The sequence below is a fragment of the Pestalotiopsis fici genome (genome assembly GCF_000516985.1).
Source record: "Pestalotiopsis fici W106-1 unplaced genomic scaffold PFICI_Scf_11, whole genome shotgun sequence".
Classification (NCBI taxonomy): domain Eukaryota; kingdom Fungi; phylum Ascomycota; class Sordariomycetes; order Amphisphaeriales; family Sporocadaceae; genus Pestalotiopsis; species Pestalotiopsis fici.
The window spans coordinates 1,655,159-1,677,060 of NW_006917101.1; the positions used below are offsets into that span (position 1 = coordinate 1,655,159).

Genomic DNA, 21,902 nt, shown 5'->3' on the forward strand with positions numbered 1-21,902 from the left:
TCTTATTGAGATTCTATTATGGCGGGTACATCCATGCTTAACTCTTAAGCGTTTAATATCATCGTTCGTCTCCTGCTTATCGTGGGAAATCGCTCGCACGGAGAATAATCAACCATTACGACTTAGTGGCTCCCGTGACGCATCTATATCATATCTCAGCTCTATACTTGATGCATATTTCAAGAATAATGATCATTCACGGACTGGTTCTTATGCCATGCTGTAACATGGAAAACAATGATATTAATGATTAACTGTGCTCCCCTTAAAAAAATGCTACCTCCCATATGCTAAATGACACCTATTTGTACACACTGTATTTTTTACAATCCGCAAGAAAGAACCTCATTAAAAGCACGACAATCATCTCAGCAAACATTGCTAAGCTTAAGACGACCACTGCAAGCCCCAGCTGGCGGGAGCTACAGGCTTCTCCTCCGGAGGAGCGGTCTTGTTCCAGGCGCCGACCTCGGATGGGAAGGTCTTGAATGCGGCCGGTGCGACGGAGCCAAACTCGTCCACGACGTAGCGGACCAGCTCCTCGCCGTTGGTCTCCCACTCGCCCTCGGCCCAACCACCGTTGCGTGCGTACACGTTCTGGACGCAGCGCAGTTGCTCCAAAGCAAGCTGGGCGGCACGGCCATCGGTGATCTTCTCCTGCTTGCGCTGCTTGCCAAGCGCGGCTGTCATGAGGGACATGGATGAGGCAAAGGGCTGAATGCTGTCGTCTTCGCTCTCCTCGGCCTCTGCGTTGCGCTCCAACAGTGCCTGCAGAACCTCTCCATGCACATCCATGGCCTCGGCGTACTGAGAGTCGCTGGCCAGCAGTTCGGCCAGCATGTTTGCCATTGCCACAGTAGTCGAGTCCAAAGGGCCCCAAGTGCGGCGCAAGTTGTACACGATGCTCTCGGCCAGGTGGACAGCCTGCTCGTGCTTGCCGCGCACCGAGTACACCTGTACTAGGCGACGGCCGACACCAACCACGGTGAGTGCGTCCCAGGACTTCTGGACCACACGGCTGAGCCAGAGCTGCTCCAACAGCCACTCGAGGTCCGCATAGTTGCGCTGCTCCCCCATAAGGCGCACCAGGTTGTCCAATTCGGTAGGCTGGAGCGACACGAGGTTGATGTTGCTGGTGCGGCAGGCTGAAAGGGTCTCGCGGAGCACAGTTGTCGAAAGCTCGAGCATCTGCGTGTGTAGAGTAGCCTCGGGGTTGGAGCCCTTGACACCAAGACCGGCGAGGTACAGAGATAGCTTGAAGGCGTACGGGATGACCTGGGGGTTGGCAAAGGCCTTCTGTGCCGAAAGGAACTGGTACAAAACTTTGGAGATGTCGAAAGCTCCTGCGGCATCGCCGGCCTCGAGAAGCATGCGGGCCTTGGCAGTAATAGCCCAGCAAGCCACCAGAACGAGGTCCTCGTGGTGGCGCAGCTGACCGAGCTCGATGAGAAGAGCGGCGAAAAAGGTGCGCGTGACGGTGAGCTGCGACTTGATCGAGCCACCATACTGGTCGAAGAAGAGCTTGAACAGAGCATCCTCAATGACGCGCAGCTGCTCAGCGTGCTGCTCGGCATCGGTGGTCTTGAGGAAAGCGTACAGGCGGGCACCGTCAAACAGCTTCTGCTCAACCGAAATATCGGCCGTGGAGACAGACAGGTTGTAGCGGTCGTAGAGGATGCCCTCGGTCAGCATGTCAGTCATAATGTCCGAGAAGCTGGTCTTGACAACCTTGTTGGCCTCCTGCTGTGCGCGGAGCGTCTCCTCGAAAGCGGCAATGAAGACCAGGGAGCGGCGGTCGACACCCTCAGGCAGCTTGATGGAGGAATCCTTGGCAGCCTCTCCAGAAATCTTGCCCCATCCGATGATCTGGAAACGCAGCTGTCTCAGCAGCACCCAGGCCTCGATAGACATGTTGCACGAGAGGTAGGTGTTGGCCAGGGACACGGCAGAGCCGTGGAGCTTGGTCGAGTCAGTGGAAGCACCAGCGCCGCAGGACTCGCCCAGGACCTCAACTACGGTGCCACGGAGCTGCTGCTGTGCCTGAGTGCGCAGCTCGGGCTTGCCCGAACGCGCCCACATGCCCACGAGGGAAGAGAGACTGGCAAGGGTAGCCTTGCCCGAGATACCGTATTGCTTCTTGTTGATCTCCAGCTGCTCCTTCCACAGGGTAACAGCCTTCTCGTTGGTCTCGGCACCAGCGGCCTTGTCGGTAGATGCCTGGGTCTGGCTGGCGTACAGGGCTGCGAGGTTGCGCTTGGCGCTGGCCAGAAGGGACAGCTCCCAGGCACTCTTGGTCTTGGTCTTACCGTCAGCGGGAGCCTTGTCGGCTTGGGCAACGACCTCCTCGCAAATCTTGATGGCCTCGGCCTGGTGCTCGGCCTTGGTGCTCTTGCGGCACACGTCGGCAAGGGCGAGGCTGGCGGAGCTGGTGATCTGCGCATTGGCTCCATAGACCTTGGAGCACGTGTCGCGGTACTGCAGCGAGATGGTGCGGAGGGTCTCCAAATCGACCTTCAGGTGAGTCTCGAGAACAGTGGTGTAGCGCTTGTAGATAGACTGGACCATCTCAGTGGACATGTTGTACTCCTTGGCCTTGGCGGTGAAGGTAGCCCAGATGCTAGCGTAAATCTCACGTGTCTGCTCCCAGCGCTTCTGCTCGTAGTAGACCTTCTGGAGCGCGAGTGCAGCACGCATCGAGGACTGGCTCAGCACACCATCGGTTCCCTTCTCAGCCTTGAAAACCTCTAGGTAGTAAGTCTCAGCACCGCGCAGCTTGTACTGAGTGCAGAGGTCACCCATGGTGTAGAAGAGCTGGACAGTGAGAGCGTTGCGTGCACCGAGGGAGGTGCGGTAGTTCTCCAGCAGTTGCTGGTAAACGGACAGGGCCTTGCTGTACTGTTGAGTACGCTTGTGGAACTCAATGAGCTGGTTGCTGGACTCGGTGACGATGGCCTCCTGGACGCGGAAGCCAGAGCGGAGGGAAGACTGGAAGATGGCGTTGTAGATCTTCTCGGCCTGCTCAGTCTGGTTGGCCTTGGCGTAGCACCATGCCAGACGACGCGAGAAGGTAATGACGGCAGCGCGGTGGGCCTTGGGGAAACCCCACTTGCCAGCAACGGCCATGTCGGGCCAAATCTCCTTCAGTAGCTTGACGCACACGTTGATAGCCTCAGTGTAACGTCCCTTAGAGATGTAGAACTGAGAGAGAGTTTCGCAGGTCTGGATCGAGCCCTCAATGGTGACCTTGGCAGCGACAGCAGCGTAGGTAGGACCCTTGGCAGCAGGAGCAGCAGGAGCAGCCGGGGCGGTGACAGCGGCCTCGGCAACTTCGTCAAGAATCTTATCGGCCTCATCATCGTCATCCTCGTCGTCACTCTCATCAGCATCAGCAGTTGATCCCTCAACCTTGGCGGCAGCCTTCAGCTCAGCCTTCTTCTCAGCCTTCTCCTGAACTGCGCCCATGAGTGCAACAGCAGTGCCAACGGCGGCAGTCGAGGTCTGCTCACCAGTGCCCTTGAAGTAGCCCCAGACGGACTTGAAGACAGCAATGGCGGTGTCCAGGATGCCCATGGACTTGAGTTCCTCACCAACAACGTTCAGCTGCTTGACGATAGCGCTGGACTTCTGCTCACGGTGCTGGTAGTCGAGCCAGATGCCGTGGAGAATATTCTGAGCCTCGGCATCGCGACCCTGGCGACGGAGGAAGCGTGCGTAGGCGATGCTGATCTGGATCTTGCGCTCGTGGGCCTCGTTGATCTGAGCGGCAGAGGCAGACGAGTTGGCTGCAGTCTTACGGCAGTACTCGGTCAGGCCGCGCCAGAGAGAGATGTACAGCTCCTCGGAGTGAGAGACATCCTTCTTATTCTCGTAAGTTTCAGCCATGCGCATGGTGATCTCGACACGACGAATGTCGAAGATGTCCAGGTTGCGCTGGGCAGACTCAAAGATGGGAGCGGTGTACTGGACGACGTCCTCGTGTTTGGCTTCCTTGTACAGGACGGCCTGCAGCTTCTCAGCAGCGGCAGAGGCCTCCTGAGAGAACTCGCCGTTCTGGGCAACCGAGGTCTTGTAGACATCACGGTAGATGGCCTCGGCCTTCTCATTCTCCTTGATGTCGCTGTACATCTCGGCAAGCTGGTTGCTGTACTTGCTAGCAAGTCGGCTGTTGGCACCGTAGCGTTCCTTCTCGGTCTCGAGAAGGAACTTGAGCATCTCCTCGCGCTGGTTGACAGACTCATCACGAGCCGTCAGCTTGCCGGCAACCTTGCTGGCACAGTCAAGGGAGGCAGTGGCGCAAGCAACAGCAAGGTCGTTGGAGCGGCCGAGAATTGACTGTCCAACCTTGGCAGCCTGGAAGAAGTACTTGCTAGCGTCAGCATCAGCAGACAGTTTCTTGAAAGACATGGCCACGTTGATGCATCCCTGAAGGACGGATGGTGCCGAGTCGCCGACAACCTGTCTGCGAATGTCCAAGGCAGCGAGATGCATTTCATTGGCCTTGGTGATGAGGGCGGACTTCTCCCAGCAGCGACGCTCGAGATTGGCCAGGAGAGTGGATGTTGGGAAGATAGACTTGAGCTCGCCGGCGAACGAGGCCTGGAACTTGCCGTCAAGCATGTAAGCAGAGCGCTGGAAGTGTCCCAGCCAGTTGCGGGCGGCATACTCGAGTAGAGAGTGGGAGCGGAAAAGAGTCTCAGCCTCGCCGTTGCTGATCTCACCCATGCTAGGCTCAGTGTTGCGAGCAACGGAAGTCTTGATGTAGAGGATGAGCCTGGCACCGAAGTCCTTGTGGGCCTCAGCGGCGGGCAAGAGCAACTTCTGGTCCTTGCTCTTGCTCAATTCCAGCAGGTGCAGACGGATGGATTCATTGCGGAAGCGCACCGTCTTGTCCTGAATGACAACGAGGGAGCCGCAGGTCTTCTGGATCTCATCAACAATGTTGATGGAGAGGGGCTCGCGGGAGGCCTTTTTCAAGTTGAGCTCCAGGAGGGCCTGCATCTCGGAGACGGCCAAGGGCCGTTCAGTGACCAGCAGCCAGCTGAGGAAGTAGCGGGCATTGCTCGTGACATCAATGGTGCTGACCTGGGCGTTGATCACGTCCTTGAGGGTGCTGGGAAGAGCCTTGGTGGCGGTCTGGACCTCGGCCAAGGTGGTGGCCTTGGCGAAGAGCTGTACAGCCAGATCGGCCCAAGCGAGCGAGCCCTTGCTGCGCTCAGCAAGCTCCTGGGCGACCTTGTCGGCCTCGGACTTGGTCGCAATGCCGCGGGACAGGAGGTAGGATCGGAACATGTGCTTGACATCAATGGTGGAGTGGGCTGTGTCAATGGCCGCGGAACGGACCTTCTTGGGCCAGCCCTGGGGAAGGGGGCGGCTGAGGATGATAACCTTGACCTGAGCGTGCTTGGTGGCAATGGAGTGCAGGTGCTCAAAGGCGTCGCGCACCTCCTCCTCGCCGCCGTCGACAGCGTCAAGACCGTCAATGACAAGCATGACATTGCGGAGGCCCTTGAGAGCGGTATCAAGGGTGTACCAGAGGGCATCGTCGGCATCCTGAGTGCTGGCAGTGTTGGCACTCAGCTCGGTGACGTTGGCCAAAGCACGGAACAGTTCGATATTGCCGACGTTCTGCTCAAGAAGCTGCAGCAGCAGCGTCTTAACCAGGGCCGTCTGAGTGGACTGGGCCCGCGTTTGGGTGTCGATGGAGGCGTGGACAGACGACCACTCCTTGAGACCGACACGACGCTGGAGGCGTTCAAGGATCCAGCCATAGAGGTAGCTCTTACCGGCGCCGGCGGCAGCCGACACGACGAGCACCTTGTCCCGGCTACGGGAGAAGTCGGTCAACGGCCGGTCGAACCACTCACAGGTGAATTCGGCCCGGACGGCGCCAGGTGCACGGACCAGAGCACGCTGCTGCAGGGAATGATCCTGCGGCAGGAGCCACTGGCGCAGGGTCTCGATCGACACATGCACGTCTGTGATTTTTTATTTCAACGTCAGCCGTCATTCATTCCTTGATTCATCCTTCATCGCACCACACCACATCATTTACTTACCCGATGTCTCGGCAGACTTTTGCAGCTGCCACGACCACATTAGCTCGGCAATGCGGTCCTTGCGGCTGGAGAAGGATGCCATGCGCGAGCCAAAGGTCACGTTGAAATCCACCGTCACGCTCGTGGTGCGCATAGCACGCGCGCTCTTGCGGTAGAAGACCGCCACCTCGACGGCGAAGCCGACCATGTCGGTCAGGGCCAGGCCCAGCTGTCGGATTGCCTCGGGGATGGAGTCGAGGACCTTGGTGTTGCGGCTGTAGAATTGGAAGGTGAGGCCGTACTCGTGGCACACGGAAAAGGCACGTTCCAGTGCCTCACCCTGCTTGGGGCCAAGCAGGAGAAGAGCCTGCAGGCACGCGAAGATAAGCTCGGCTGCCTGGCTGCAGCCGTCAATCTCATCGCGGTAGCTGTGATCAAAGATGGCAATCTTTGTGGCAAAATCTTCGGCCCACTTGAGCAACTTGTCCCAACGGCTGCCCTTGGCGGGCATGAGCCTCAGGCGTTCGTCGGCAATGAAGCCCAGGAAGCTCTCGTGGCTGATGCCAGCGATGAGAGCAGCCTCCTTGGTACCCTTCAGCTCCTCATCGAACTGGCTGCGGAAGGTCCGCACTGCGTCACTAACGCCATTGCTGCTCTTGTGGCCAGATGGGCTGGGAGACCGCGAGCGGCCCATGATAGCATCCTTGGTCTTGCTGAGGAAGCCGCTCTTGGGTTGCTCCTTTGTGACAGGCTCTTGGTTGAGTGTGGATGAGTCTGTGATGCTCGATGCGTCGGAGAGCCTGCGGCTTTTCCGGGCGACCTGGGGGACGGGCAGAGTCACTGCGCCCACTACGGGCAGCGTTGCTGGCCTCGCTGGGGGGTTGTGATGTTGGTCATGGTGCTCCGACTTGGACTTGCGGAGGGCACTGAGAATCGACATGTCGTCTGGTTTTTTGACTTGTTCGACCTTTTGTGTTGTCTTTGGCTCGGCTGGATGCAGCACGATGGGAGGTGGCGATGGATCGCGTGAAGATGTGCGGCTGATCTGGGAATCTATATGCGTTTCGGCGTGTCAGTATCCTCCATTTCTGTTCGTTTTCCTTCAACGCCACACAAATCCGCCTGCATACCTGTATCGTCGTCCCGTCTTTCAAGACCGAGGGCTCCTAATGTACCACCGAGAGCCTCTGAGAGACCTTTGCTAACACGATTTTTCTTGCCGCGCTTTGGCCACGACAGATGGGGCTGTTTTAGATGCATTGATCAGTAAAGGGGGGCTTGTTAAGCCGTGAGAGAATGAGTGTATGAAGTGAAAACGACAAAAATAGGGAAAATGGGCTGGTGAATGAGCGTACGGATGTTTCAAAGTGTCGACAGACGGACTGGAGCTTGTCAAAGGTGGGTTGGGTCTCCGAACGAAATGAGGAAATCCTCGTGGTGTGAAAAGAAGAGCCTTATTATAGCAAAGAATTACATATGGACCTGGAGAGCACAGGGACTCAGTCAGGGCGTGAGGAGGCGGATCACAAGATAATATACATATGGAGTCCTCTGTAGTTGGGCGACTCCCGGACCGTTCACTCGGTTCGTGCAGACGCAGATCCCCTACGATGCCCACCGGCTAAGATGACACTCTCGTATTGATTCATAACCATTCACGGTGGGCGACGACATCGGTAGCTGAATATCGTGAGATGGCCCCATCGTGGCATGCTGGACCTTCAGGTCGTACATGATACAATACTGCAACGAGGCAGAGATTTGGATGGCAAGCTCACGTTCGGCGGGCCATGTACGGCGCACTGCCCCTGGTGAGGCTCAGGGGTGCTAACGAGGCTAGACTATAACGGACCGAGACCCCTCAGTCCACTATGGCTGAACCAGTGGTTTGTCAAGGCGAGACCCGCCAGTGTGGGGATAGCTGAGGAGTTTTTGACGGACCCGGAGGACCCTGAGAGTTGTCGACCGCCATACGTTTTGCGGACGGGTCACCCGGCGGTCATGTTCACGAACTCGGTGGATACACCCCGTGGATGTTGTGGCTGGCTGGCCGGTGATGAGAGAGAAGTTTGGGTCCAAAAGGTGCGGTGGGAGAAAAAAGGAGCTCAGCTCAGCAGACGAACTCAACAAGACGCGGCTCACGAATCTCCCGTGTCCCCAAAGTCCAGACAAACCCAACCCAGGGTTTGCCTTGCTCGACCATATTCCATGTAATTCAGATTCACCGCCACCCGGCCAAATCGTGGAAATTGAGTCTAAGGGAGTTGCGTATGCTGTTCATGGCCAGTCATTTCAGCTCCTGCGAAGAGGAAGTGAAAAATAAGAGTTTGCTACCCGAAAACACCCCAGCAAAAGCGTCGCACGATCGTTGAGGCTGATGATCCATTGGATTGCCGCAGCTTTCGGGTCCAAACTAAGATCTTCGCGTCAGAGCTGTGTTGGCATCTCTGGGTTGGCGAGATAATTTTTCCCTACCAAACTATCGAATCATGGACCCCATTCATCAGCCTAGGCGGTGGATGCCCCGGGCCTCCTGAGTAAGGCCTGGACAGCAAACACAAGATAAAGACTTCTCTTTTGGATAAAAATACTTCTAGAACGAATTCAGCTGCCGAGCGCATCGTTCGCTGGCTCTGCACGATGCTGGTCTTGCTCCATCAACAACATGCTCATTGTACGCCTTTTGCGGGATCCAGTCAGTCAACCAGCCGGTTGGACCGGCTCCTGTGTACACGATAGAAACCTTATCTCGATCGGTGAGGATGACAATTCATCCACTGAGATCTGCAGTATGGAGAATACAGACGTACAGAGGAAACTCGCAACTCCGGTGTCCTGAGACCTCAGGGTGTCGTCCTCCTGAACCGTCGCGACTCCGCCTGGGATGGCAGGTGACCTTTGAGATAAGTTGAGCGGCGCAAGCTTTTGAGTTTCAAGGGCTACGTAGACCAGACATGCGTATGTTTTATCTATACTATTCTTGAGCAACTCCATACTCTAACCAACCTGCGGAAAACAGAAGCGAAATTGTTCGCTTAACACAGTAAACACACGTATAAGCCTAAAGCACCTTTCCTTATCCTTTTGAATAAAAAATTGTGAAGTGGATATATGTTTCTAGAAGAATCCTGCAGGAGAGTCCCGCTCATATCAAGCGAAGCTGCATGCCACGAGATATGTACATGTATGGTGCGTGTACGGAGCGGTCAGCGGCAAAGAGCCCCCAGTCTTGTCTGCCGAATCTGTTTCTCCACCAGCAGACCATGGCGCCATGGGTGAAAGCGGGTATGGCACCTGAGAGAAGAAGACATGTATGGCACTTTTGATGCTAATAATACCAGTACTCTGTGGATTTTCGATAATTCCAAATTTCAAAATCTTCCTCGGCAGGCGATGGTAAACAAGTGTAAGGTGAATTCTAAATGCCTTTGACTGGTGGTGTCTCTGCGTTAGATTGTCAACCGAGCCGCACTAACACGACCCTGAACCTGGGGTAGGACGGGATGCTCTGGCTAGCCCGCATAATGTGCCATACTAACGCGGAAAATATGCTCGTCTCTCCGGGAGTTCCCTACTGGACACTGGATATGTAGATCCTTTTAAGTCCGAGTATCGACCACTCTCTGATCAATTGCTCCGGTGCGGGATACGGCAAAGACATAAACTTATAAACCTTGCAATTCCGAGAATTCTCAACGACCTTTTTTCTTTTCTTTTCTTTAAATAATCAACAATATCGGATATGAGCAGGCCAAAGGAAGACAACCACTGCATCAATACGATGTATAGGTAAAAGTCTTCACGCCCGGGCTGACAAGCATGAAATAACGCAGTCTCTATCTAAATGATATCGTGATAGTACCTGGCAAGAAAAGCCACCAGTATCATGAAATGTTGGGTCGTGATCCGATAATCATGTCCGAAATTCACTGGACAGCTCTTTGTAAGTCTAGACTCTATTGCTATGGATATTTGTAGCACTATTGAGCGCCCACGGTAGGACGGCTTTGGGTAAGTGACACCTTAGTGCTTCCGAGTTTGCACTTCTAGACCCTTTGCTGGAGTTTTTAATTTTGAAGAGTAGGAGAGCGCCATTAAAAATGTTTATTGCTCACAGTTTAGTGCACTGAATAGCCATGTAGCAGAAACATTTGCTCTGTACGACACATTGTATACTGCAACCGACAATGCATGAGGTAATCAGACTATCGAACGATGAATGTGATATTTTGGTTGCGACAGGAACGAGGCATAAATTCGTAAAACGCTAGCCTTATTTGGTGAGGTCTATCTTTTACGGGTTAATCAGGAGCCTCCCCAATGGATGTTATGGACCCTGCAGCTAAGGCATCGGCCAATCAGTCCAGCGGCAAAGTTAGCTAGTCCCAGAAAAAAACTCGAGAGAAAAAAGTTCCTGAGCAGTTGGTGAGGCAGTTGAGGCGCGTTGAACATTCGCGACGCAAGAGGCCAATTTCCACTCATTTTTAGTCATTTCCGTTCTTGTGATTGTTCCTTTTGTCAGGTCTTGTAGATTGCCTGTCCAAGATGCGAGGTCTCAGAGCAGCGGCAGTCCTCAGTGACAGCCGCTTGTTGACTTCGAGATGCAGTGGCCGCTTCATGGGCATCTGCTCCCAGAGCGCTGGATCGCAGCCACGGGTTCAATGGAGGGAGGCGCCTGTACAGATTGAGGGCCGCAGATACTTCAATGTGTCAAGACCAAAGCGGGCAGCGGTTGGAAATGCCGCTGCTGCCGCCCAGGCTGCGTGAGTTTCTTTCCGATCTAGGTCCCCAGTAAACGAAATACCCAAAAATGGATGACTGACGACGACTTGGAACGCAGCTTGAGAAAGGCCGCCGAGGATGCCGCGAACCTCACTCCCGAGGCCGTTTACGAGAAGATGAGCCCCGAGGAGAGACACCGATTGTCGAAAGTGCGAAACATTGGTATTGCGGTACGTTGGCAACATGGGCATAACAAAGATCAATGGCAGTCGGTAATATACTAAACACTTCCTTAGGCCCACATCGACAGTGGTAAAACGACGGCTACCGAGCGAGTTCTTTTCTACACCGGCCGTATCAAGGCGATCCACGAGGTCAGAGGAAAGGAAGGTGTTGGCGCAAAGATGGACTCCATGGACCTTGAAAGAGAAAAGGGTATCACCATTCAGTCTGCTGCCACGTTCTGTGACTGGAAGAAGGTCGAGGACGGCAAGGAGGAGACGTACCACATCAATCTGATCGACACACCTGGCCACATTGACTTTACGATAGAAGTCGAGCGAGCTCTGCGTGTGCTGGATGGTGCCGTCATGATTCTCTGCGCCGTCAGTGGTGTCCAATCGCAGACCATCACGGTGGACAGACAGATGAAGCGATACAACATTCCTCGAATCAGTTTCATCAACAAGATGGACAGAATGGGCTCCAACCCGTGGAGAGTTATTGAGCAGATTAACCACAAGCTCAAGATTCCCGCAGCCGCCATTCAGGTCCCCATTGGCATAGAGGACCAGTGCAAGGGTGTTGTCGACCTGATTGATATGAAGTCCATTTACAATGAAGGTCCTCGTGGCGTTCAACTTCGTACCGTCGATGGAGTACCAGACGACCTGAAGCAGCTCTGTGAGGAGAAGCGACAGGAACTCATCGAGAAGTTGGCCGATGTGGACGACGAAATTGCCGAGATCTTCTTGAACGAGGAGACACCTACTCCTCTTCAGATCAAGGCCGCCATCCGCAGGGCAACCATTGGTCTCAAATTCAGTCCCGTCATGATGGGCTCTGCTCTGGCCGACAAGTCTATCCAGCCCATGCTTGATGGTGTCTGCGACTACCTCCCTAACCCTGCCGATGTCGAGAACTTGGCCCTCGACAAGTCCAAGGGCGAGGCGCAGACAAAGTTGGTGCCATACAACTCATTACCGTTCGTTGGTCTTGCTTTCAAGCTGGAAGAGAACAACTATGGACAGCTTACCTACATTCGTGTCTACCAAGGAACCTTGAGAAGGGGCACTTACCTGTTCAATTCACGCAACGACAAGAAGGTTCGCATTCCTCGTATTGTACGAATGCACTCCAACGAGATGGAGGACGTCGATTCTGTTGGTGCCGGCGAAATTTGCGCCGTGTTTGGTGTCGACTGTGCCTCTGGAGACACATTCACGGACGGAAACCTGCCTTACACCATGTCTTCCATGTTCGTGCCTGATGCTGTCATGTCGCTCTCCATCAAGCCCAAGAAGAGTACCGATGCCGACAACTTCTCCAAGGCCATGAACCGATTCCAGCGTGAAGACCCCACCTTCCGTCTCTTCGTCGACGAGGAGAGTGAAGAAACAATCATTTCTGGAATGGGTGAACTGCACCTTGAAATTTACATTGAGCGTCTCCGCCGTGAGTACAAGGTCGAATGTATCACTGGTCAACCACGTGTCGCTTACCGTGAGACCATTTCCCGACGCGCCGACTTTGATTACCTTCTCCGCAGACAGACTGGTGGACCTGGAGATTTCGCCAGAGTGGGCGGCTGGATCGAGCCCAACGCAGACCCCGAGTCCAACTCGTTCGAGAACCAAGTCGTCGGTGGTGCCATTCCTGACAAGTTCATCTCTGCCTGTGGTAAGGGTTTCGAGAATGCTTGTCAGAAGGGCCCTCTCCTGGGCCACATGGTCATCGGTGCTAAGATGGTTGTTAACGATGGTGCTACGCACGTTACGGATTCGTCCGATTTCGCTTTCTCTTTGGCTGCGCAGATGGCCTTCCAAAAGGTCTTTGACGACGCCGGTGGTGCCGTTCTCGAACCGCTGATGAAGACTACCATTACGGCCCCCAATGAGTTCCAGGGTAACATTCTCATGTTGATGAACAAGCGCAACGCCACGATTGTCGATACCGAAATTGGCAGTGAGGATTTCACCCTCATTGCCGACTGCAGCTTGAACGCCATGTTTGGCTTCTCCAGCCAGCTGAGAGCCGCTACTCAGGGCAAGGGAGAGTTCAGTATGGAGTTCAGCCACTACGCCGCCGCACCACCACACTTGCAGTAAGTTTCTAAACGATTGTAATTTTTGTTTGACATTTGTTACTAACAAGCGTATAGGAAGGAACTTGTCGCCAAATACCAGAAGGAGCTCGAGGCCAAGCGCACCAAATAGAGCATCAGTCGCCTCGAATTGGCCTTTGGCTCTACCAATTAACATTTATACCACCACAACTTTGTAACATCTTGAGACTTGCGACAAGAGCTGTCTGGGAGTTTTGTTTTACTGTACAATGTACCATATTTTGACGATATACTATCAAGAGATAGAAGTAACGAGGTCCGATAGACTTTGTGTTCCATAGACCTGTACATTTAAGGCGGGACAATTTGGAATGAAAGTCATGATGACATGGCGCCAAGGCGCGAATAAAATAATATAGACAAATCTCATCTCTGCTTTGCATGCTAAACATGTCACCTAACAGGGCCACTTGACTAGTTTTCATCGTAGCCTACGCTTTCCCTTTCTCTTTTCTAACGTTCATTTCTTGCCTCCCCTAGCTCGCCTGTTGTCAATGTTTCGACTTACTGGGGTATCAGGAAGGTATCCAAGTAGTATGTTTATGATGAATGTCATCAAAGAAGGAGAAGTCCCGACATTGTGTCAGCATTCGACGTGTATCCAAGTGCGCTACTTGTTTACTTCCAACTCGTTCAGTTATAACGTGAATACACTAGACAGCCAATACTCTGCCAAATTTATGGCGTAACAATCAAGGATGTCATGTTTCGATAGATATGACTCGTGCTTGATTGACTCAAAAGGGCATGGAAACATCTATAAAACCCGTATAGTTGATGCATTTCCATGGTTGTAAGTGTATCGGTGGTCGGCCTAGATACCGACGGTATCGGGGAGGCACTTACCGGACGATCGATTTCGCTATACTTTGATTCGTATCAATTGAAATATGCAGGGAAACAGAAAGGAATCGCATCTGAAAAGACGCGTGATCAATTGCAAGTACACATAACTAGCAGCATGAAATTGAAAGCTGTCAGCCGTAAAGAAAATATGTGTATACTACGAGAGGTACTGTTTACTGTCTCCTTTTAGGGTATACACAAGCGACAGTTCCAACTGCGGGGCGGATTCATTGGGGGGATGATGGTTCGCCATATGTAAACTTTGTGTCGCTAATGCACATTAGTCAAGGCACCAGCTCATGAACTAATAATAATACTTATTATGCTACTCGGATTGCCAATCCGATTACCAAAAAAGCGGAAACGATCCCGGTCCCGGAGGGGTCTATACATTGGAGTATATATCTGAAATAGGTCGTGAGGGTCGAATCTGCCTGTTTGGCAGCAAACAAAAAAGAGGTGCGCGTCTTTATTCACATGTGCAACAACCTGTTTCATCTACACGTCACTTTTTAGCAGCAATTACAGCTTTCGGGCATCCCGCGCCCATTCGTTCACTCGTTAGGCGGTGTTCAGCCCTAACAGCGGCCCCAGCGCCCGCGTAAAAGGCCCCGGCGGTGTAATTGCTGCAGCGGCATTGGTTGGTGGCCTTATCAGAGGCTGAGCTGCTGCTTGCTTGGTGGGCAGGGGGGGCCAAGCACACTGCTTATCTCGTATTAGAAACAGCCTAATTCCTACTCGTTGTTGAGCAGGAGCAATTGTGGCCAGTCAGCGCGTCTCTTGTCTCTTGTCAATATCTTCAACACCATAATTTGACACCAATTGCATTCTCATCATCGTCTTTTTACCTTTTGGTCAGTATTTCTTTTCTGAGCTGCGATGCGCCGCGCTGGCGCGAGAGGGCTCGGGCGGGAGCTAGGAAGGGTGGTAAACGGGGCAACGCTTAGTAGACAGAGCACCTGCGGACTGTCGACCAGAGTTCAGTCTCGCAGTCCCGTGGCGCTGACGTCTCCGACAAAATGGACAAGAAACAGCTCGCTTCAGACAATTGGGCAGACACGGCGCCAGAGCACCGTAGCCGCAGCTCAAGATGGCGAGGATGAGGCAGCTCCGGGCACTTACAGTGAGGCCGATCACGAGCACGCCGTCATTTCCACGTTTGATCTCTTTTCTATCGGAATTGGGCCGTCCTCTTCCCACACTGTTGGCCCTATGCGTGCCGGCAATATTTTCATCACAGATCTCCAGGAGGCGGGACTCCTCCAACAGGTCGAAAAGATTCACATCTCCATTTACGGCAGTCTGGCATTAACGGGAGAAGGACACATGACGCCTTCTGCTTTGGTCCTGGGCCTGGAAAGTGCCAATGTCGAGACGGTAGATACCGCCTATGTGCCCGAACGCTTTGAGCAGATCAAGAAGCAAAAGAAGCTTTTTCTTGGCCACGGACTTCCCGAGGGAAAGGGAAAGGGCAAGGAAATTGCATTCGACTACGATGTCGATTTCAAATGGCAGTGGGGAAAGACACTGGCGCTGCACAGCAATGGAATGCGTCTGACCGTCTTTGACAAGGAAGGAAACATGTTGGCAACCAATGAATTGTTCAGCGTGGGTGGAGGGTTTGTCGTCAATGGCGCCATGTCAACAGCCGCCACTTCAGCACCCTCGTCGCTAGGCTCGGAGGGATCATCTTCGAGCCAGGAACCAGAAGCGCCTGGCCGCCACCCTGCCGATCTGGTAGAAAACATGTATTACAAGGAGATTCGTCGTTCAGATGCCGCTGGCGATCGGAGAACTGGTGCCGAAATCAACCCGATTGAAAGCGCAGGTGAGACTGCTGGACTTCTTGGAACAGAAGGCGGCGACCTCGTGCCAAGAGCTGCTTCTGAAGATGTACCAGCCAATACTGCAGCTGTACAGGACCAGGGGCCTCGATATCCATTCCGAGACGCAAGCAGTCTGCTAGCTCTTTGCCACAAGCATAACCTTACAATTGCTCAACTCGTCTTCGAAAATGAAAGGAGCCATGGATACACGGATGAAGAGATTTTGGAAAAGATCTGGCGCATCTGGGAAGTCATGGACAATAGTATCCTTGAGGGTGTTCAGGCTCCAGTGGATTCGGTCCTGCCAGGCTCTTTGAAATTGCACAGACGAGCTCCAGCTCTGTATCGTCGGTTGACTAGAGGTTTATACCCCTCGCACACGCAGAGCCTTGGCTTGAACAGCTCCTCGCAGGCCTCAATCGCCACCCCTCAAGCGACCAAGGCCACGACCGCACTGGCTCGCAAGGAGGTTTCAGTCAAGCGCGGTCCTCCACGCATTCATGGATCCTTGTCACATGCAGTCATGCCTTCACCAACACGTCGCACCACCTTCCCAGCCATGGACCACCTCAGCGTTTACGCCATGGCCGTCAACGAGACGAATGCTGCCGGCGGGCGTATTGTCACGGCTCCGACCAACGGTGCAGCCGGTATCATTCCAGCTGTGCTCAAGTACACCATCGAGTTTGTCAGCGACGACCCGGAGCGCGACGTTCCGACGTTTCTCTTGACCGCAGCCGCCATCGGCATGTTATATAAGCGAGGCGCCACCATCTCGGCCGCAGAAGGCGGCTGTATGGCTGAAGTCGGCGTTGCCTGCTCCATGGCTGCTGGTGCATTCGCCGCGTGCATGGGCGCCAGCCCCGAGACCATCGAGCAGGCGGCCGAGATTGGCATTGAGCACAACTTGGGACTGACGTGCGACCCCATCGGCGGTCTTGTCCAGGCGCCGTGCATCGAGCGAAATGCTCTGGGCGCCATCAAGGCCATCTCCAGCGCCAACTTGGCACTCAGCAGCTCGGGCATGCAAAAGGTCCGCCTCGACGACGCCATCCGGGCCATGCGTCTTACGGCCAAGGGCATGCGCAACGAGTTCAAGGAGACCAGTCTGAGCGGTCTGGCCACAAGTGTTCCCATGCACATTCCCGTCAGTGTACCAGACTGTTGATCAACCCGCGATACTATTGATTCACGTACCGCGGTTCAAAGATGCGATCCATATTAGTGTTGGATAACTTTGGCTCATTGAATGAGATTCAGGCTTTTTTTGGTTGGCGTGAAGGTGGTGGAACATGATTTATTCAAGTCTTCTTAGGTCACACGAGTGAGAAGGTCATTGCGTTTCGACACTTGACTTTGAGGTTGGGTTCAAAAGATCATAGATTTGCCATCAATGGCTGGTTTTTGAAAATGGGTGATCTGAAAACTAAAGATAGATGAGGTTATTTTCCTGTCCGGGTCATGTTGGCACGCTTGGAGACAAGTAGCACGCGCTTGCAGATTAGATTATGTGGGAGTTGTCCCTTTGCAGATGCTCTTCATTCCAGCAGTAATCAAAACAGTACCGCCATCTTTGTGTGCCTTTCCAGATTCTCAATGTCTAGCCTCATGACTCAAAAATTCTTCATCCTGGTCGATTTGGTAGCTTGCGAACTTCCTGGCTGGGATGCCCTTTTGGAACAGAAAGTCCAACTCGGCAAAGGTACGGTCCTTTGTCTCTGCAAGACGGAAGTATCCCCAGACAGTGGTCAAGAAGGACAAGCTGCCCCAGAAGAATGCCTAAAGTCATGTTAGCTCAATGGCTTTTTTTGTTTTCAAAGTTGAAAACAATCAAGTCACTTACAGTTTTCCCCTTGGCATTCCAGGCCGTTGGCGACATAAAGTACGGCTGCAGGACACCAGCGATGATATTACCAACATAGTACGTGGACCTGCCGAGCACGACGGTTTGCGTCCGGAGACGCGTCGATCCAATCTCGGCGACAATGGTGTAGACAATGGGACCGACACTCATGGAGTAGGCGCCGAGCCAGACGAGGGTGAGGCAAGACTGCGCCCAGGCCAGCGCCGGGGTCTGGTCCGGGACGCAGGCGAGGATGCCAATGAGGAAGAGCACGACGACGAGGACGGTGAAGCCGGCCAGCCAGATGGTGCGGCGGCCCCACTTGGCAATGTACAGCCACGACACAATGACGCCGCAAAACGCAATCGCCGTGCCGCCGAGGCCAATGGCGTACGACGTGTCGTCGCTGATGCCCGTCTGCTGGAAAAAGAAGGACCCGCTGTAGCAGAGAATACCGCCATCCGTGATTTGCGAGAGGAAGGCCATGCAAGCGATTTCTGTGCGGCGCAGGTTCGTGCCCCGGAAGGCGTCCCAGTACGTGACGCCGGCGCGCTCCTCCTTTTCGACCTTGTCGGTGTGGACCATAAGGGCAATCGAGGCGTCGTAGTCGACATTGTGGGACGGCTCCGACAGCCTCTCGAGCGAGCGGCGCGCCCTCTCGAGCTGGCCGGTCCGCACCAGGAACCAAGGAGACTCGGGGGCCATCCACGCCGCAATGAAGAGCGGGATCGGCCAGACCCATTGCACGGCAAAGGGGATGCGGTAACTCCAGTCGGTCGGGTTGTTGACGAGGCCCACCAGGACGCCGGCAGAGATGAACTGGCCGATACACCAGCAAAGATTGATATACGCCGTCAGATAGCCTCGCAGGGCCAGCGGTGCAACCTCGGCAGCGTACGCGGGGCCGGTAGTGGCAAAGACACCCCAGGGAATCGAGCAAAAGAACTGACCGACCAGCTGGACCTCAATGGTGGGCGCGAAAAAGGTCATGAAGATAAAGGCGGAAAGGAAAACCATCATGCTCATGATGACCTTGCGGTGCCCGTACTTGGCCGTGAGCCAGCCGTTCAAGAGGGCGCCAATCACGTTGCCGACGGCGCTGATGTCGTTGAGGCCCGTCTGCCACTGCGCGCTGATTTGGTAACCCGACTCTTCATTGAGGTATGCGCCGTACTTTCTCTTAAAGGCAGGGTAGCCGAAGAAGGAACTCAAAAGGGTAACGTCGTAGCCTTCCATGATGACAGTGGTGGAGATGACTATATTATTTTGCGGCTCAGCTTTTTTATCATATCAGTTTTCCAATGGACAGGGCGGCACTTACGGACAGACCAGAAGGCGGCTCTCTTGTAAGTCTTCAGAGCTTGTACCAGAGTCAATGAGTGCTCATTGGCTGTGGCCTGTCGAGCTTCGGCATTGAGAACTTTGTCGTGGAGATCGGCTTGATCGAATTTGGTGTATTCGAGGTTGCCCTTTTCAATCTGAGTGGCAGTCGCGCCTTGCTCTTTTCCAATTGTTTCCGCCATGTCGATTTACGCTCCTGGAGATCTCTCTCCGTTCTGCTGCCTATGATGAGGAAGAGAATTGACTTTGCAGCCTTCTTCTAGCAAGAGAAAAAGTGTTCACAACATGACGGAATCCGTGGTAGGGGCAGTAAGCCCCTTCATATGCATGTCCCCCTCACTGATTCTCCTCTTGAGATTCCCAAGATGTCAGATCTCGAATTTGGGGTATACTACAGGAAGTTCGGCCCGTCAGTCCTGTTGGCTTGAAGCCCATGCCTAGACCTAGCTGACAGCCTTTGCAGACAAGAGACCAGGCCTCGATTTGCTGCAGCACAGCTCCTGTGCTTTCTCCACAATGTCGAAATTCAAACCACTGGGAACATGTCATTCGTTAATCTTCGTTTGCCGGTCATATGGCGTCGAACGATACTTGGTGGGCATTGTGCTGGACCGGGTGGCCGAACCGTAAGTACATGATGCATGCTGGGCAGGGTGGTCTGAATGGTGGAAAATAGGGCAGACGCTTCCCGAATCCTGGGGAAATGCCCTAGCAAGCCTAGGCGTGTCTACTTTGTTGCTTGTCAGCGTTATATCCCCGCAAATCACAGCCCTGGGAGATTCCCCCCAAGCCGACTACCCCCAGAAAACCCCGTTGGAGAATCCTTGCTTGGGCTCGTAACGAGACGGGCTACATAACCGAACACAAACTCTGAGTTGATGGGTATTAGGTAAGTATAGAGTACCTTTGTTACACTTCGCTTAGCATGTTCGTCTGTATTCGTTTTGCACAATAGAATTGTTTCGAAAGCCCGACAGTTTGGTTCATGGTTGTGATGCTACCACACAACTTCGTCTTGAGTCAACTCTATTCGTGTCATCCAAAGTTGACTGTTTCCTATCCCCTGCATATCAAGCTCCCAGGGACAAGCTTGCCTGGAAATTCATTGTATATCCGTACTAGGCCAATATCAATCAATGCCACAATGGGTGGCTCCAGCTGCAATCAAATATGCAATGTATATTTACATGGTAGCGCCAATAAGTTATGAAAATGCATCAACCAACTCCAAAAATATCAGACTAACCATAATCCATCCCTCCTATTTCTCCTTCTGTATAAGTCATTAACAAGGGCCACTCACCCTGCCCAAGCGTGTCCCCTGACTGAGGACGGATGATTTAGTCCCAGTCTCGGCAGGAAATCGGCCTTTCAAATGGAGATGTCGGCACTGGCTTGTCGACAGGGGATGATGATGACCTCTCAAATTTTGTAGCATTTTTGTGTCGATTCGAGTCTTGCCGCCGTACTAGCTTGTTGGGAGACCTGACCGAATTCCTGCCATCAATCCGAACAGGAGATTGACACTGGAAGCGATTTGCCTCCAACGGGCTGCACTCGCCGCTCAATCCTGTATCTTGATGATAATCTTTCCAGTCGCTCTTCTCGTCATGAGCTTTTCGTATGCGCGAACCACATCCTTCATGCCGTATTCAGAATCAATCAAGATTTCCTTCACGAGGCCGTCTTCAATCCAATGAGCCAGCTCGTGGGCATACTTGCCCGAGGGGGCGAGTCCGAGTATCTTGTACTGCCGCGGAGTGCCACCGAGAATCACTGGTCTCAGTTGGTTCATAATGAAAGGATATATGCCTTGCGTTCTACCTGGCACAATCTCAATGAACCTGCCCTTGGGCTGTAAATATGCCGGGGAGCTGGTGAAAAGTGCATTGTCGCCAACGCAGTCAATGATTAGATCCAATTGTTGACTTGCGTAAGTGTCTGCCAGATAGGCATGTAGGTCGTCGTGCGCCGTATAATCAATCACCTGTTGGATATAAATAAGCCCCGTCGATAATCATAGTACCAAGAACACCCTTTTTTAGACTTACTTCATCAGCGCCCAGCCGCTTCACCAGATCCTCGTTTCGCTTGGAGCAGACTCCGACCACATGGGCTCCCTTGGCCTTGAGGATCTGCACCAGGATGGTGCCGACGCCGCCGCTCGCGCCATTGACCAGGACGCGCAGGCCGTCGACGGCGTCGGCCTCGCGCATGACCATGACGGCCGTCTGGCCCGCGATTCCGCAGCCGAGGGCCTGCTCCGTGGTCAGGTTCGGGGGCTTGAGGGCGACGAGCTCGGCGGGGACCTGGACGTACTCGGCCAGGGTGCCGGCGCCCCAGAGGATCTGGCTGAGGCCCAGGGCGCCCACCACCTCCATGCCCGACATGAGGCGCTTGATCTGCACGGGCACCTTGGGCCCGACGCCGACCACGGACCCGATAAAGTCGAAGCCCGGACGGCCCCGGAACGGGATCCACGCCGTGAAGAGCGACGTGTCGGCTGGGTTGATGGCCGCGTGCGTCACGCGGATCAGCAGGTTGGATCCCACGGGCGGCGAGGGCGGCATCGGCACCTGCGACAGCCTCAGGGCCTCGTGGGGTTCGCCGTTGGCCTCAATGGCCCAGGACCACATTGTCTTGGGTAGCATGATGAGCATGATTGAGTGAGATTGCAGACAGTCCTTATTTTACTCCTTCTTCTTGACCAACTGGAACTCGAGGGGGGACAGACAAAAGAGCCGCAGTGTTGCCAAGAGATCTCCAACTGCTGCGAGGTGTGTGCCTCGTGCAGGAGAGAAGAGGGGGCAATCTTCTTATACAATGGGTAGCGGTATTTGCCCTGATAAAGGCCATGAGCCTAATCTAATGGAGATTATATTGATTATAGGCTGAAAAGAACAGCGGCAAGTCTGGGTGCCTACATAGATACGGTGCCTTTCTTT

The 21,902-nt window shown here is 53.8% G+C and overlaps 5 protein-coding genes across 5 annotated transcripts; 2 read left to right on the top strand and 3 right to left on the bottom strand.

Annotated features, from left to right (window-relative positions):
• Positions 1-387: 387 nt before the first annotated feature.
• On the bottom strand, positions 388-7,295 carry PFICI_13492 (uncharacterized protein; the record flags this gene model as incomplete). Its single annotated transcript, XM_007842073.1, has 3 exons — positions 388-5,975; positions 6,057-7,088; positions 7,166-7,295. The coding sequence occupies 3 exons, from the start codon at positions 7,293-7,295 to the stop codon at positions 388-390; spliced, it is 6,750 nt and encodes a 2,249-aa protein (XP_007840264.1).
• Positions 7,296-10,580: 3,285 nt separating this feature from the next.
• Positions 10,581-13,192, top strand: PFICI_13493 (Elongation factor G; the record flags this gene model as incomplete). The annotated part of the gene is made up of 4 exons (XM_007842074.1): positions 10,581-10,798; positions 10,876-10,987; positions 11,054-13,080; positions 13,138-13,192. 4 exons carry the CDS (start codon positions 10,581-10,583, stop codon positions 13,190-13,192), a joined length of 2,412 nt encoding a protein of 803 aa, XP_007840265.1.
• A 1,634-nt stretch (positions 13,193-14,826) lies between these two features.
• On the top strand, positions 14,827-16,941 carry PFICI_13494 (uncharacterized protein; the record flags this gene model as incomplete). Its single annotated transcript, XM_007842075.1, has 1 exon — positions 14,827-16,941. One exon carries the CDS (start codon positions 14,827-14,829, stop codon positions 16,939-16,941), a length of 2,115 nt encoding a protein of 704 aa, XP_007840266.1.
• Positions 16,942-17,366: 425 nt separating this feature from the next.
• Positions 17,367-19,139, bottom strand: PFICI_13495 (uncharacterized protein; the record flags this gene model as incomplete). Its single annotated transcript, XM_007842076.1, has 3 exons — positions 17,367-17,552; positions 17,617-18,872; positions 18,938-19,139. 3 exons carry the CDS (start codon positions 19,137-19,139, stop codon positions 17,367-17,369), a joined length of 1,644 nt encoding a protein of 547 aa, XP_007840267.1.
• Positions 19,140-20,521: 1,382 nt separating this feature from the next.
• PFICI_13496 (uncharacterized protein) lies at positions 20,522-21,617 on the bottom strand (the record flags this gene model as incomplete). The annotated part of the gene is made up of 2 exons (XM_007842077.1): positions 20,522-20,944; positions 21,009-21,617. The coding sequence occupies 2 exons, from the start codon at positions 21,615-21,617 to the stop codon at positions 20,522-20,524; spliced, it is 1,032 nt and encodes a 343-aa protein (XP_007840268.1).
• Between the last annotated feature and the right edge of the window lie 285 nt (positions 21,618-21,902).